Source organism: Helicoverpa armigera, chromosome 14 (assembly GCF_030705265.1).
Source record: "Helicoverpa armigera isolate CAAS_96S chromosome 14, ASM3070526v1, whole genome shotgun sequence".
Classification (NCBI taxonomy): Eukaryota; Metazoa; Arthropoda; class Insecta; order Lepidoptera; family Noctuidae; genus Helicoverpa; species Helicoverpa armigera.
Genome location: NC_087133.1, coordinates 2,933,601 through 2,951,459, shown reverse-complemented (window position 1 = coordinate 2,951,459; position 17,859 = coordinate 2,933,601). Strand labels below are relative to the sequence as shown.

At 38.0% G+C, this 17,859-nt stretch overlaps 1 protein-coding gene across 3 annotated transcripts in view; it reads right to left on the bottom strand.

Moving 5' to 3' along the window:
* Doa (Darkener of apricot) overlaps nt 1–17,859 on the bottom strand; it is a 53,452-nt gene that overhangs the window by 24,036 nt on the left and 11,557 nt on the right. The window contains exons 1-2 of one of the 3 annotated variants that reach the window (XM_021335962.3): nt 3,676–3,829; nt 1,396–2,528 (exon numbers count right to left, since the gene is read on the bottom strand). The exons of the other annotated variants lie outside the window; for them this stretch is intronic. Of the exons in view, the coding sequence (XP_021191637.3) occupies nt 1,396–2,432 (1,037 nt within the window). The 5' untranslated portion in view covers nt 2,433–2,528; nt 3,676–3,829. Of the gene's footprint in view, nt 1–1,395; nt 2,529–3,675; nt 3,830–17,859 lie in introns of those variants that run through there. 3 annotated transcript variants of the gene reach the window in all.

Here is a 17,859-nt window from a genome sequence, read left to right as displayed (position 1 = left end):
TATTTGTAAAAAGTGGTTTAGGAACAATAGATGAAAAGCTTTTCGTGGCCGCAAATTAGTGACCCAACGCATGTTTAATTTGATCAGTATTGTTTTATCACTACGTTTTTAGAAGAAGGAAGGAACCGAAAACAATAAGTTGTAATTACGTCATAACGCCTACCAAGTTGACAAATCCTTTGCGAGCGCATAAACCAGGACAGGACCTTGAAACATTCACTGTGAACGCTAACGAGACGAATCTTTTAAGCTATGGCTACGCCTGGCGCCCACGAATTTGTAGAATGTGTGCTTGTTATGTTTGATGTGTTTGAGTTATGATGATACATGACACAAATATCTATTGCACCGACACACATTGAAAAATACTCTTGCGTATTTTCAAACATAATAGCGCAAGTGAAAGAACAGTTATACGACCTGAAAATGATAATTACGAGTCTATGTAAACGTGCTCGAATGGAGGTCGCAGTCAGCTCGATAGTGGCTTCAAAACAAAATTGCTTGTACTTAATGGTTTGTTTTTCTGTTGGTATTATTTTAGAATCTAACATAGTATCCACATGGCGTTAATGAGCAAAGAGATTAAGCAACCGCTAGCAGGATAGGATAAAGCGCAGCAGTGGTGACTCACGGTGAGTTGTGCAATGGTTTTGCACAACCAGTCCTCCGACCCTCGCCACTACTGTCATACTTCTAACAAGTAGATATAATAAAAGCTTTTGGAATCAAATTAATGCCTATTTCCTTTTGTATTTATGATGGTCAGGGTCAGAGAAAACTTGAGTAAAAACAATTGTTACAGAAACAGTTAGCGAATACTCCGTACAGTAATAACGGTACAGCTGTCTACGAAAGACGAACGAATGTCGGACATACCACTAATGATACAGATAAACCTACATTATAAATTTTATAAAATGTGTAAACACTCTGCGTGTCTGATGGATGACATGTGCAAAGTGAAAGGTTGTTCTACGTAATTAATAACATATTTCTACTGATATGAAATAACTGCACTTTGGTAGACTGTTACGTACTTGTACTAGAACTCTAGAACATACGAAGAAAGTCAACTGGTTATCATTTATCTAAGCTCAATGTTGACAAATTCTATTCCAAACGTAAAAGCTTGCTCTCGCTGCACTCGGCCGGGCCAGTGGTAAGTCGATGCACTCGAGATGCCGACTAGCGAGTCGTGCGGGCTTTTTTTTTCCTATTTATAATCGCATGGTATAAACTCGCTCCAACGTATTTAGTGTAACTTCAATGCGCTCGATGCTCAACACACACGAAACCTTAGGTATTGGGTTTAACGATAACCTATAAGTATGTTGTGATAAGGGAAGGACCGGTTAGTGAGGATTCATCATGTTTGGTGTTGTGGGTACATACGAAACGCTCCACTCGTGCTCGCGCATGTTCTTCTGGAATGCAGCAGACTTCGGTGTCCAGGAATCTACACCCCGGTAGAGAGCGGGTAGTTCAGCTACCTTGACCTCAAGGCGCTCGGCGAGCCTCTGATCCACGAGCGCCTTGGGACCGCTCGTCAAAGGCCGCTGTTGTTCTTTAGCACTGCGCCGCTCCAAACCAGCGTATCCATTTAATTTCTCTCCATTGCAAGACGTCACGCTTTTGGGACTATCTATGCTGAGCAATTTGCTTTTAACGGTGTCTACCTTACCGTAATTTTTATATTGTACCGATTCAGTTCCGTTCGCTGTTCGCGAATACTTCAAAGAATCGTACGTGTCGCCGTTCAGGCTACTGTATTCGACATTGTTTAAGTTGATGTCTCTATCAACTCGTTTAGTCGCGGCATCGTAACCATTTCGTTTGCTATAGCGTTCCTCGTGGCTTTGTTTGAGGAAGTTATTTTCAAAACTAGTTTTACATTTAGGAACATTATTTAGATAGTCGCTATAACTTAAATCTTTATTGTGTAAACCTTTATCACAGCCCTTTTTAAGTGTTTCTTGTATATCGATACCGTTCCCATTAACACGGCTGTATGTAAAGCTCGCAGGCTGGCTGTCAGTCCTGTTTTCTACAGGCTCTGTCCGTTCGGCATCCTTGCTCTCGAATTCATGTTTGACAATAGCAACACGCGACATATCGCCGTTGACTCCATTCTTGTACTGTGATTTAGCGGTGAAATCTGCCGCCGTGATACCAGCTCTGCTTTGCTCAGAGGGAACGGTCCACGTGTCGTGCTTCTTCTTCTCACTACTTTTGGAAGACCATGCTTTTGCTAGCGCAGCTTTAAGCGCCTCCCGTCGCTCATGTACGCTAACCCTCGGGTACTCGTGTATAGGAACAATAGCGGGAGCATACAGAGTCGACCGTGGTGTGGCTCGCGTTATGCGGAAACTTCTGAACTCCCTGTTGAACTCCGAACTCAGAGAATAAGCCGGTATTCTCGAAGTCACCATTTTGAGATCAAAATTTCCAGACAAGTCTTAAAACTTATTATTCTTCACAATAAAATTATTTTAGCACAGAGCACACTGAACACATATCGACTCTACCTGTAAAGAATGTGGAAAATTAAAATGTGTTGAAATAATGATAATGTTGCAGGGTTCTCCTAATAGTGTGTTATTTTCACGTGTATTCGCATTCGCTGCAGGTCGTGGACATGTCGGCGGACTGTGGGCCGCGACCTTCGCGGTGGGCGGCGCGGCGGAGCGGCGGGACAACGCACTGGTCAACGAACCGCCCCGTGCGCCACCGACCGCTCAGCTTACCAGCCTGCTTGCATAACGCACTCACGAACAGCTGCCCTACCTTATCTTGCATGCAGTTATACATCGATCACGCCAACCGCACGCACATCATTAAACGTAACAAAAACATCGGACGAATGCATCGTTAATATTTATGAACATTAGTCAGTGTGATAGAGGAATCTATTAAACGATAGTGATAAGACGTCACTAGATTTGTAGAGCATTTCTGCCGTATATGTGCAACAAGTGTCGCCTTGGTTGGCATCCCTAATATGGATAGTGGCGTTGCTGCCATATGGCCTGCGACCGACACATCCTAGCCTGTCTCAATTCCAGCTGCATCGATACAAACATATCACTATACAAACAAGTTTTCTGGGGCAAGATTGTCTCACTTTTGTAAGATTATACAGACATTAAGTACACAAGTACGTTATTGAGACACGAATTTGGGTCTTCAAAATGAATGATTTATGACCATTTATTTAGCGTGACTTTTCACTGATCCAACAAACTTAATAATCGCTTCAGAAAATGACAACGATTTGAATGATACTAGAGGCTTTATTATTGAACACACAGCACGAGATAACAACACACTATGTTTATAAACGTATTAATGGGATTTCTTGTTGTGATATTAAGGAAATATATGGAGTAACACTTGTATGATTATTGAATTAGTTCAACACATTTTAGCATAACACTTGTTTGAACCGTGATCACTGAGTATAACCATGTGTACCGTTGAGCAGACGCATTCGGTGGCTGTAACCAACCAAGCGGCATAAAGCCCAGGATATTTAATGCTTGTAATGCAGCCTTTGTGACAAAATAAGATACGCGTCGCGTAGGACAGCGGGGATCGGTTGTTGGAAGGCGAGCAGCCACCGGAAGCGAGTGCGTTTCGATAGCGACGGCGGCGGCGGGGCCGGTCCGTGCATACCTTCTCGTTGCGAGCGCGAGAACTGCGTGCGGTGTGCGTGCACCGCTGCGACTAAACTGACTGAAGGGAGGCAACGCGCGGCGGCCCGATGCGAGGACCCCACCGCTACCGCCGCCTCTCTCCTGCGGTCCACCACTAGTGACTCTATCGCGAGAGCATTACGGCCTGAATCGCAGGAGCACTGACCTTCGCTACAACAACGACGAGATGCCGATACACTAGCGACCGGCAGGCCCGAGCGCACGCTTGCATCCGACCGACTGACTGCACTATTCCAGTACAAGTTTATAACAGTTGCCAACCAAACTGTGTGCTATCCGTTATGTGTATATATATATATGTATTCATGTATACCTATATTTATGCTACCAGTAGAAAGACAAAATATAAATAATCTCCTTTTGATAGTAAGAATATGCCTATTCAATTCTCAATGATAAAATGAATAAAGGTAATTTCTGTAGATTAGAAGGTGCCTATTAATTACGCAACAATCATTTACGAAGAAAATACCTAAATCAGGAGAATTATACAATACATTATTACAATAAATATAAAATTTTAATGTTGTTGATCCAACAGCGCGTAACCCGATTTCTCTCGTTAACACAAAAATGTTTTTAGTCATCTGTCTTTTGTTTAGCGACTGCAGCGAGTGATTGTGTCATGAACAGATTAATATTAACTGGAACTATAAACGCAAACCAAATTATTTTCGTTTAATATTTGTATTGATTGGATTGCTAGCCTTGCGTCGTGGAGCATGTGGGATATCTCACCTTAAACGTTTCGTTGCGCTATGCGATATAATTGATAATTACCTGAAACAAAAATGATTTTGTTAATAACGCTTTGGTGAACCTTGGCCATAAAAACGTTACGTTAATTATGATATAAAAACACATTTTAAATGAAATAATAACACATAAATCATGAACACATCAAGCGAACCGGGGTACAGAAGGTCGTGTTGGTTTCGAAACCACTTCAACAAATCAACACAACATTATTATGTATTTGGGCCACTGAAAAATTATAACTTGCTTATAATATTGACTATGTGTAATAAACAGAATGATTGGGGCATTTATTGATTGTTTTTTACAGATGGATAAACGAAGTCAGTTTCCTTACAAAGTTTATCACAGCATTCTTAATGGGGCTAGCAAAAATAATAATGTAGAGGTATGTCCAGCCACTCCTGCAAAATTAAAAATAGCAAATACTGTATGAGAAAAAGAGTATCACGGTTAAGCAGGCTTCATTAGCTTAAAACAGTGTCGGTCATAATGCAAATAAATCACGAAACCTTATAGAGTAATTGACTCGATAAGCACTACCCTAGCTGGTTCCACAGTTTAAAGTATCTAAAATCTCATACACGTTTCTAGATAAAAAAAAAGTTGTTCACAATTCTTCCAAACCTTTTCAATAACCCAATAACATCGTCGTTCAATATACAATTTCAGGTGTCCGGAAAATAATTTAATGTATTATAAAATAAATATACACGAGAAGTAATTATGCTGGTTGCCGAATATGGGTGAAAGTTGAAGAGAGTTGATATTGAAAACAAATTGAATTAATAGCCTGTCGAGCTGAACATAAATTATTGCTGCCTACGTTTTATTACTAAGAAATATAAATACAGAGAACATGTTCTAGAGAGTAAATAAAATAATCTGACTTGCACTTTGTTCTTCAAGTCTTTGGCACCGAAAAGAAATTGGCACTAAAGCCGCGTTTGGATTATATCTCATAATTTGCTTACCCTAAAAGCACCAATACGTTGTGAACATATTTATAGTATAATTATAACTATATACCTATATGTATAAGTATATGTTTAATATTGTGACACGGTCCGTTTAATATTTATTTATGTGTGAAACAAACATGGCCTAGACTGGAACATTATTGCTTATTCAGTGGTGATGTGTGTCACTGCCAACGATTATGCGGTTGTATGATTTCATTCCCCTTAGGGCTTTAAGCTCTGCAACGTTTGCCTGACCTTTATCGCATACTGTAAATAGTTCAACTGAAATAGTTTACTATACTATGCAGTCTACTGGGGCCCGATTCTCCTAATTTTACTTAAGCGACCTTCGATTGACGTTCGACTCGATTCGACTTCGATCCAATCCCGACTCGATTACGATTGCAACGTATGTGGCATTCCGCTATTTTTTCTTCGAAATAAACGTTTTTATCCTTTTCTTTCATTCAATAATGAATCATTTTGTCTGCAAATGATTTACGATTGCAAAATGATTGTACAGCAAACTACCGTATAGACCAAAATCATCAAAATAGCAGACCAATCGCACACCAATCAAATGTCAATCGAATACGATTGGTCTTTTATTAGTAGCAGAATGCCCGATATGGTTAAAACTGCTATTACGATCATATTGCGATTCGATTTTGACATTATTAACTTAGGAGAATCGGGGCCCAGGCAGTTCGCGTCATTACGTAGTTGGCTTATCAATATCAAACATATTTTTGACATTTATCAACAGAGGACATGACTCAATGCAGACTTTAATTCATGTATTTAGTTTTAGGTTCATTATAATATTTATTTTCCGGAATAACGTATTACTACAAGCGTTATCAGAAGTGAATCATCATTTACCTAATTCTAAAAAAAACTGCGTCATAACTTTTTAAAGTTTTGTGATGTTAATCAATTAAGTAAGACAAAACAAAAGCAGACTTTGTTCGCAAATAAAAATAAAAGTAGTATTCATCAAAGATTTCCTAAATTAAAAATAACCGTTAGGATTTTTCGAGCAACCTACACAATCTTTTATGGTAGGTTCGAGCCCTCAATCAAACATTCTCCGTTACGACCGAGAAAATAACTTGCAAATTGTTGTATATACACATGTATTTACATATACGCGTCATCAGCAAAAACATTACTCGACCTAAGATTGTAGGCAACCGCGTCACTACACAATTGGTGGCACGTAAATGGCAGCAAAAAATAATGGCACCGGAGGCGGTAGCGAGTAACCGACAAACGGCGAGGTCCAATGACCCAAATGGTTCATTACTAGGCCAGCTAGACTAACCAACGAAAGAAAAATCGGTCGCCATCGGTCGCCGACCATGTCGCTTTTTCTGAGAATATCAAAGAGTAAGAAGCCCCAGTTGATTGCCAATTAGTTTCAATTGGTTTAAACTGATTTCTAGACATTGAACCTCCTAGTTTGAAATAAAAAATGTAAGCATATACAGCATGTAAACCCATAAGTCCCCATGTGTTGGCATTAACAGCCTCTTTGCTCTTTAAAAGGAAAGGGACGTTGAGCTTAGCCATCCCTGCGGTGCATTCATAAGAAACAATTCATGAACATAAGGTTGAGTATTTAAAGTGTTGCGATGCTAGCAATGACCACGGCGAATTAAAACGATGCCATAAATGGTGCTACAGCGGAAACCTGATCTACCAGGCACGACTTTGAATCAGACAAAAACCAATCTAAATAGCATACCAAAATACTAACCATAAATATACTTCCTGATGCTATGGGATTGACCGCCTCTTCCTACTTGATTTATGGTAAAGTGTCTAATAACCTTTCAAAAAAAACCTATCCATAATTTGTTTATTCAACTAATTTACTTGTTTTCAAAGACTAGTTCAGTGAATCTGAATTGACGACATTATACGAAAATTAGAGGCCGACAAGTATTTCAAAAAATAACGCAATAATAACTGAGTCAAAAGTAACGGTCCTCATTAATCATTGGGGTCAAACAACCAGGTATAACAGAACATTACTCGATACTGATTCGTCATCTTTCAATTAAGTATATCGGTCATTGCAGGTTTTTGTGCCATTTATCAGGTTCCATTAGCAAATTTTACGGATATTACTTAGTACGTACAGACAGTTCAGTTAATATATTTACTGTCCATTTCAAATGCGCACAAGGAAAACAAAGAGTACTTATTATTACGACTAATTATAAAATAGACTGATATTAAATGCGTCATTTGGATTTTGTCCTGTTCAGGATTACAATATTTCCCCTGCAATTATTATAAAACGGATATTTAGATTTCAAACGAAAGTAGCAAATGGCTATACATAGTACCCTAAAGAACATTTTATATAAGTGTGGGATTTATTGTAGACAGCTGGTCTGCACTGCACCTACTAGTGTGATTACATACTTCAATAAATCCATATATTTTTATTTAAAATGTCACGAGCCCTACTTTTTACAAGGAAGACTTTTCTACACATGATAAGTATTACAATTTCTTTTTTAAATGGCCACTGAATCCCGAGCTTTTCACTTGAGGCTTCAGGATTTCTACCAATATTAGATAAATAAAAAATCTAATTCAGTTTGCGCTTTAATGAGACCATGGATTGACGAAACAATATCTTCATCAAATCAAAACCGTATTTTTCGAAATAAATTAAGGATAAATTACTAAAAAAACAATTCATCTAACTCAGCGAATTTCCAATTGAGGCGTTTAATAATTTTTTAATTTTGTATCGTCCAGTAACCAGGACAGGAGAAATCAGTCCGCCGACCTGCATTAAAACACCTTTCCCACAAAGACGTACCCGTTGAGCTTCTCGGAAGCACAACAAAGATCCTGTACACGATTGTGACTCACGCATTTGGTACAACCTTCTGTCCAGACAAAAATAAACAAAACAAATTGGAGGTAGTCGTCGACCATTCAGTTTCTCGTAAGTCTGACTTAAAAATCATGATGAAAATGTCGCTTCTTATGACGAATCTAACCAGGCTTTGAATATAATCGTACCTATGGTGCTACCACGGCATCTTCGATCGAAGACTTATGAATCTAGTAATGCCCACGTGCTGGTAAGTACAAGTATAAAGACACGTGTAATTGGGGCAGAAAGTCGCTCCATCGTACTGTTGGTTTCTTCGAAGTGGAGGCGCGTAGGTGTCGCCAGCCACATTACCGACGCCTGCCATCCTTCATACAAGAAATTACTTGTTCCCATAATTTGTATTCGGGGCCAGCGTCACACTTGTGATGTGCGATTAGAAAGGAGACGGCAATTGTACTGCCTCTTAGAAATGCTCCACATGTGGGTGGTTACACCAGATTCTGGTCAGAAGAAAACTTTCCAATAAGAAAATCGTGATCTATCAATCACACGATAAACATGTTTTTTGTTCTAAAATATCCTAATACATAAATTACACTTAATAAGATCTTCTTGACAAATGAAATTACTTTTTGGGTTCTACCACGTAGTTACTGATGTAAAAGAAAAACCGCCCAGGGTATCACTACGTCAGATACTTTGTGTGTAAATTGATCGTAAGTATGTCTATATGAAGTCAAGAAATCTAAGAAGCAACATATTTGAAACAATCAATAATGTAGGTAGGTTGTGAGTGAAGAGCATGCATTCAGACGAACTTAATTTCTAGTAGGTGCATATTAATTCCCACTATTCTGAGTACACCTAATTTGATAAAACTTGGAAGAAATATAACTTATAAATCAAAATAACCCATCGGATTTTCTTTATCCGGGTGCGAGAAGTACTTTCCAGTTTGTTCGAATTGTAATATTTGTTTCATTGATTTTGAATCATTGTTTTTTTTTGTCTTACATTAACTTAATGTACGAAGTAGATCATGTGACCTATTGAATATATATTTCCTTAACACGCACACAGAGGTTTTTACGCTTTTTCCAGCGCAAAGTGAGTAAATGCGTTGGTATTCCCTAGCTATGAGAGCCCTGTCCTAGGTACTGCACACCACTTAGCATTAATGACAGTCGTCACCATAAGCACCTGAACCCAGTGATTCATCTACAAGAAGAAAAATACTTGGATCGTTCGAAACGCGGAAAAGTTCAGTTTGCTTATCCTTATAGTTACCGCTAACTTTACAGGAAACTTTCACTTACTAATATTTCTTTTTGATAAAAGGGAAATCATGTCACGTCACATGATAAACGACTGCAGACAATGTGCAGCGCGGGTGGATAACAATCAAGGCCGTCGAGAGTGGGCCACGGCAAGCTCGGAAGATGTTAGAAAACAAAAGTGATCAAAATTTACGCGAGATGCGAATATGCGATTGCGTAAACAGAACATTAAGCTTTCCGAGCTTAGCACGCCCCACTGACGAACTCATGTCACCCACGCCCGCATTCTGACGGATTTATTAGATACGATCTATCTAATCAAAATAAATGAAATGGCAATAATTAACAGAGTTCATCGCAGGATATCCATCGAACACCTTTGAGTTATTCGCTAATTGATGAAAGTGAAAATGTTTCGTTATTCCATTCAATGACAGGCTAAGTTACTAGGTTAAAGCTTTCTCCGAAAAAGATTTATCAGGATTCTGACCACATATTTTATTACTCCATTACTCGATCATCTATCTGTTAAGTGATGATATCTTTGGTCTGGCAGTTTTTTTTAAGTTAGGATGTTTCGATAGAGTAGAGTCATAATTTCTAGCCTGTTTTTATTTTATAAATGAAGCATATGAATATGAAAAATATTATCTAATGATTCTTGGTATTGTGATTTTACAGACCAAAGTTTTTAGTATAAAAAACTTGTACATGTCCAAAACACAGATTCTTTAAAAGGTTGACAGCGTTTTTTATAGTTAATTGGGATCAGATTGGAACAGAGTAGGTACGTTGATGGACGTACATAAACTTACCTACATAAATTTATAATAAGTAGTGGTTCGTGTATATGATATTCCCACATAAGTTATGCTTAAAAGTAAACCGATTTACATGGAACGACTGGTTGTTAAATACTTCCGTGAATGAACGAATTACCGAATGAACGTTTGCAATGTTTTAGTGCGACGCCTCCGTCGATATCTGAACAATACGTGGGCGGCCGATGCATTGCCAATCCTTAAACGGAAACCTTGTTTACCTACTTGTCTTCCCTTTAGGATAGCCGATATCGATGCGAGACAAGGTCCCCTGTCATTATGTTCACTGTAGTACAGCGAGGAATCTTATCTGGTACTTAATAAGTACGTGCATACATCGGCTTCCAGCATGTCCTTGACGAAAATGATTCAAATATATATTGTACTTCCGTAGTCGTGACCCGCACCTGATTGTAATCCGTGTAAATACCGTGATGAGTGCATCGACAGCGATGTTTACAATAAACATTTTTATTTCTTACGAAAAAGGAAATAAATGATTCGATTTGCATAATCGACGACGTATCGTCACGGTATACCTTTATATAGTGAAACGGGATATTATAAATTGCATATCAAATAAATAATCGCCTATCAATAAATACTCATCATTTATATTCTTTTTTACATCAAATAACTTACTTCACTACAAATAAACTAAATGTTTAACAAAACTCAAACTGCAGATAATTCGAAATTATACATCAATATGACATTGCTTTTTTTATTATAATGCAATACAGTTAAATTTATTCTTGTACAAAAATACTACATACATAGCATTAATACTGACTGCACAGCAAATTTACCATATTTCATAGCAAAATAACTATCCCAGTCGCATATTAACCAGTAAATACAACAAAACCTATTCATCATATTTGTCTTAATTTTCAAGAAGCCATGCTCGGCAAATTTAATGATTATTATAACAAAAGAATCCTGTCACATTGCATTATTTCTAAAAACAGAACAAATTAACTGAAAAGGTTCGCGGCTTCGCGCGCTTTTTCGTCACTGGAGTACAGAGTGGCGCGAGCGAGTAAGATAGAGTTCAATTAAAAAACATTGTATTAAAAATTGAAGCTAGTAACGAAAACGAATCGCTGGAAAAACCGACTCCACGTAGTCTTGTTTGCCCTACCCCTAGAGTGCAATTCAAAACCGCGTAGGCGCGGAGGGGCGAGGCGGCCTGCGAGCTGAGGAGCAGGTAGTTTTAACGCTCGCCGACGCGGTTGAGGCTGGCCGGCTCTGCCGGCCAGTAAGCCGAAGCTGCGGTGGTGAGCGTGAAAATCATCTGCGACGATAAGCTCGCATGGGACCGCCGGAGCCACGAAGCGCCGGAGCCGTGACAGAAGCCATGCTTGCTGCATATTGCATGCTTACTTCCATGTTGCATGCCTGCTTACATGCTGCATGCCTGCTTGCATGCTTCAGGCTTGTTTGCATGCTCCTTACAGGAAAATAAAAATTTCAAAACTATGCCAAAAGATGATTCTGACTATAAACATTCTGAAATATGATATTATAGTAATAGCCTTTTAATGACTACTTATATGAAATGTATGCCAAAAGGAAATACAATGACTGACAATGCACCAGCCCCATTTTTTTTAAGAACTATATGAGCAACCATATCATCGGACTTGCGATCTGACTCAAGTACGTGGCGCCACCTGCAGAATCTAAAAATGTTACCTATTGGGCAAAAAAGGAAGAGTAGACGCTTATAAATAATTCAATAAATTACAATTTTGTATTTAATTTTATATTTTTTTGCTGGTCTCATTATGCCTTAATTAATAAATAATAAGATGACTGTGACTAATAAAAAGCTGTTTTATTCAGAAAAACTGCTGTAAATAATATAAAAATAGAAGCTATATTTAAAAGAAAAAGAGTTAACATGTATAATGTGCATTAAGATTATTAGCTGTGCATTGATGAAAAAGCTTTTGCTTTAGGAAAAATCGCTGTACGCTGCAAAAATAAATTGTAGTGTGTTTAGTGATATTTTGAGTTGAATATTTTGCTGTGCAATCAGTAATTTTGATAGGCATTCGGAATCTTATTGCATAGAAAAAGGATATTTTTTGATTTGCGTTTAAATACTACCCTAGTGAAACTAGCTAAACGTAAGTGCAAACTCACCACGCATAAGCCATCGCAAGTGTATTGAATAAATTACCAATAAAGCTTATTATGCAAAATATCTGCACGCTGTAAGTAGATTCAATATGTTCAAAGACAAAGGTCTATATTTTCCTATGTGCGATCGCTTTGTTAGCAATCGATGGTCAATGTCATAGGTTCAAGAACATGGTCGTGTAAGCGTTGGGGGCTTCATTAGCTGTTTATTTGTCAAAAAAAGAATAAACGACTAACCTATAAACTGTACGTTGATACTGCTGAGTGAATTAAAAAATAGAAAACTTTCCAAAATTGCCTCATAAATTTGAGGCAATTGAATAAAAAATGTAGACGCAATTTAGTCATAAATAAAGCTATTGAAGACAATAAGAGTTCTTGACGATTCAGGTTAACGTGATCATTTACCGATGCTGAGTCAGACCCGAAACTAACTGTATACGGTCTAGGTTCGCACTTGCTCTAATACCCTACATCTTTTCATATCGCATTACATTCAAAAACGTCTTGTGAACTCATTATGCCAGTCTTCTCCTCACTATTGTACAAAAACATATGTATTTTTAGGCCATGTGTATTTTAGCTCTTGTTAAATTTTGAAACAATCACGTTGCGACAAATAAATATTATCTGATTAATTGTCTGCAAATGACCTATATACCTACTGTGAAACTAGTTATCACCTACGCATCCCGCTAGCGAAACAATAATGCATTATATATGTACTACTTATAACCTCCATGAAGCTCACACAACGAATTTGGTACTATTTAACAAACACGCGCATATTTATTTGGTACATTCAAATCGATTGACGCTCATATGAATACAATGGAGATTCGTTATCGGACTCTTCGTTGTAACAGATTTCAACATTAGTACATAGCCAAACCGTTAGTGTAGTATAATTTTTTATTAGTAAGTAATTGATTATGAATGCATCGTCTCGTGCTTTGTTTCAGATAACATTTTATATATATTTTAAATTATTTATATTCCTATTGTTAAGTTTTGTTTCTATTTATTGTATAAGTGTAGTGTTTATAACTAATGTTATTAATTAACGTGTATGTATAAACAAGCTCACTTTGAAAGCTTTCACTAAACGCCCACCGCGTGCTGCCGGCAGTCAGGGCTCGATCCCACAAAATACAGGTTTTCTTTTAAGACAGAAAAGTTGAATGCGACTAGAACGTGAAACACTATTTAGCCTAAAATCTAGCTAATTAGTATCTGCCACCTGCAAATTGTTTCAGTATTTGATTGACATAGTAATGGCGAAAGTGAGAAGATGTCACGGTTAGTTATTTTAAGAGAGAAAGGCTGTTTTGGATACCTATGCTAAAATAATGATGGCACGCACGTAATGTGGCTTGAATTTGGATGATCGCCGAAACGAGACTGAACGCATAAAATTATTCTTGCTTGTTAAAATTTATAATTAGTGAGGTTACGAGAGAACAGTTTTTTACTAGATAATTCCTTGCATTAATTAACGCTTTAAATGTTACTCTTGGAATGAATCTCCTGCCACTTTCCAGTAATTATCAAAGCATAAGGAAATTATCTTCAACATGTTATTATACGATTGGAATCGAAGGAGAACTGCTCTTGTATGTGGCTCCGTGGTCGAGAAGCCATCAACGTCGCAGGTGTTTCAGATTAATTGACTTCATCAACAGTAAAACGGATACTACAAAACACGTAATTAAATTTTACTGCTTGAAAGGAAAGTAATTCTTTGTCGATATAAAGACGAAAACATTTTTATTTATTATTAGGGTAGGTACTAGCTGCCCGCTATGGCTTCGCATGTGTACTTACAACAAAAAATATTAATTTGGTTAATGGCGAATCTGGTTGGAATGTTGGGAAAATTAGGTAGGTATAGTACAGTTAAGATGGCAAATAACTCAAATGATTCTCAAACCAAACAATGTAGGTGCTTATTACTGTTAGATCATAACAAAATTTGAGAAAGATATTACAACTGTTGCGATCTCTACATGAAAACTAGATCGAAATACGTACAACACAATGGACGGGGCTAATTTCGCTCACAGTGGCAACACTGCTAATAATTATAAACAGTAGAGATATAACAATACGGTCGCAATTACCGTTCTTGCACGCTCCGGATACTTTCTACGAGACTCGTCTGCCACAATGAACAATCACATTATTATACTTTTTGTGTATATTAGTAAAAGTAAACACCTTTGTTACTTACAATGTCACATTCGTAGGAATCAAATCACTTTCCGATACATTCTAATGGGAACATTTACATACATGTAATCTAAATATCATACATTTATAATGTGCCCACATTCAAGAAAGATATTGAATGAACCTCAAATATTTTTATTATAATGTAACATCAAATGAATTTTTAAAGACATACGATTTTTCAATCGTTAGATAGCAATTCTTATATTAAGCCACATATAGCAAACTTTAAATAATCAATAAATTAATATCAGTTCATTTTACAATAGTTACACACAGCACCGCAAATAATTCATTAAGTATTTTCTTAACTATGTTTATTTCTAAATGACTGCACAAGCAGCTTTGCACCGCCCTATCAAAGTCCGACACGCATTAATGCATCTAAACAGGAAACACCCATACAATGCGGCTTTTCTACTCTGTTATTTTTGGACTGTTTAGGCCCTAGATTTACCGCGGGAAAAGTTAGGAAACCGTTATTGCCACTTACGAAATTATTGGTTAAATCCTAAAAGTAACCTGAAATGATGAACTATCTATATATTGTAGTGAGTTCATATTAAATACAAAATTCTATAAACGCATGTTTATAAATGCACCTATTAGAGTTTAAGGCTTCAGTACGCTTAAATAAGCGTTCATCGAGCGTGAATCAATTTATGAAAAGTCACTCATGTAAAGTGAGTAGTGACCGTGGTGGGAGTATATAAAAAACACCCTTTTATCTTAAAAATAAATTACTGAACTTAGCCTCTCATAAGCAAAGCCTACACTCGCTTTCGTCTTCCAAAATGGCGATAGTAATAACGATGAGTAATGAATAGAGAGCTGCTTTAATTCGCGCCGCTGCCTGTGCCCACGCACTCAGTACAACGCGCATCCACTCGGAACAATGCTTACTGGTTTACTTTCTCGATTGACTCATACAATTCATTGCATATGTCTAGCAGTACGAATTAGATAAATGAGTTCGGTATCAATTTGCAAAAGCATGAACCCATTGTGACATATTCTTAAACTTTCATTATTATTATGTTCGCCAGTCAAAATAAAGCCTTCTAGACATAAAATGAAAAGGAAAGTTCCAAAAGTAAAAAATACTAGTGTAGGCGAACAGGTAGGCATTAATCAAAAGAACAAGTAATGCGTGAATTGTCCAGTTTATTTATTGACAAAGGCCTCTAAGTAAGAATAAAATACACACATAATATGACGAATTCTACAGAAAACATTAAAACCGTGATAAAGTTTGTGCTGGCCCTGAGGAGCGCAATGTCCTCGCAAAACCTTTTATTCAACAATAGGTGCGTACTCGACAAAGAAATGACGAATTAACCGGCAGGGTTCGTAAATTTCACACTTAAACAAAAATAAACATTTCAAAGAACTTTATGAAAATCCTCGGTTTTAATTTAATACTTGAATTTGGGCAGATGGGAAATGCGAATATTAACAGTTTCCGTCACAAGACCTTCGACGAGTTGCATGACCTTTTAATGTAAATAATAGCACACACCCGGTCATTGTCTAAGATGACACAAACGTCAAGAAGGCATACGCAACGTTGCGTTCCAGGTGGCATAAACAAAGATGGAGTCGATGGAGTCGCGTGTCAATGTTCTAAGAAATGTAAACGGGCAGGCAAGTGCACATATTGTAACATGTACAGGGAGGGCTGCGCGAGCGCACGAATGCACTAATGAACGTGTGTCGCGCCGCTGACCCCCGACCCACGCGGGTTCGACGCCCGGAGTCGCCCCACGCGCCCGGCCCCGCCTGGCCCTTCCACTACCAGGACGATGCCGGACAGCTTTATCACTATTAATCAGCAAAGACTACTGCATGTTGACTGTCCTTAGCAGTTTTCTTAGTGCGCACTAGCAAAATGTGCCAATGATGAATTTTGTAGTATTCGACATTATAACAGGTAGCAGTATTCTTTTCTACTCAAGAAAGAGATTCTTAAGAATTGATGAGGTCGGGAATCAAGCAGGCATGCACCTGCTATTAAAGAAATAAACCCCCGACCCAGCGCATCTACAGCCTTAAACCTGGATATTCTGGCATCTTTCTTATAAACAAGCAAATATTTTATTTATGTTTTCCTAGTCAATAACTAACTGTTCGGCAAATGTGCCACGATAAAATACACATCTAGTTCAATATTACACATTTCTGTAAAAATGTATGTTGTTTCAAGTAAAAATATTTTTCTTCAAAAGATTTGAGACTATATTCAATATCGATAGTTTCTACTGACTTCTTACTGACTGCATTACAAAAAGTAAGGCGTTTCCCTATAGGTAATTGTCTTAAACGACAGAACGTCGCAGGCGCACCTGCTAGCAATTACGCAAAAGCGGACATGTGTAGTTAAAATGGAGATACCGGCAAAACCCGTCATCCACGGAGTGAAACTAGAGGTGGTTTACTGCACCATCATATTATGGTACAAATAGTGCATTTATCAAGGTTAAAAATTTGTTACAATGATAAAAATCTTTCAACATTTACAAAACATTCCATTCAAATGGCACAAGTGCCATGCTTAAGAAAAAGCAGCTTCGGAAATAGACTTAAGTAGAGAAGAGAAGGCTTAATAAAGATAGCTGCGTGTTCAGGTACATTGAGAAGGGTGAGGGGGGGGAGAGGTAAGAGGTGCATATTTCGCGTCCGCAGGCAGACAGTGGCCCTCGGGAGTCAACGTACTGTGTGGGGACCGGTTCACTAATCGATCCCGCACCGACTGGCCTGCGCTCCTGTCCGCACCTAAACGCGACTAACGGCTCCTTCGCAACCAGCCACGACCAGATATCGTGCCACGGTGCACTTTGTTTTTCTTCGACTATCCAACTCATGCGCATACTATGTATATTTCGTAGTACTAGATCTGCAATTTGATAACGGACGTACGTACTCTTGTAAAGGACTCGAATCTGGATTTCTTCGTGCGTGTCATCAAGTAACGTAGTACTACCAAGAAAGCTTAAGTTACGTGGTATAAATTGCATAAACAAAATAGCATGCAATAGCCTGTAGGTAGCCTGGTAGCCACGTACATATCTACTTTCTTGGTCTATTAGGTAA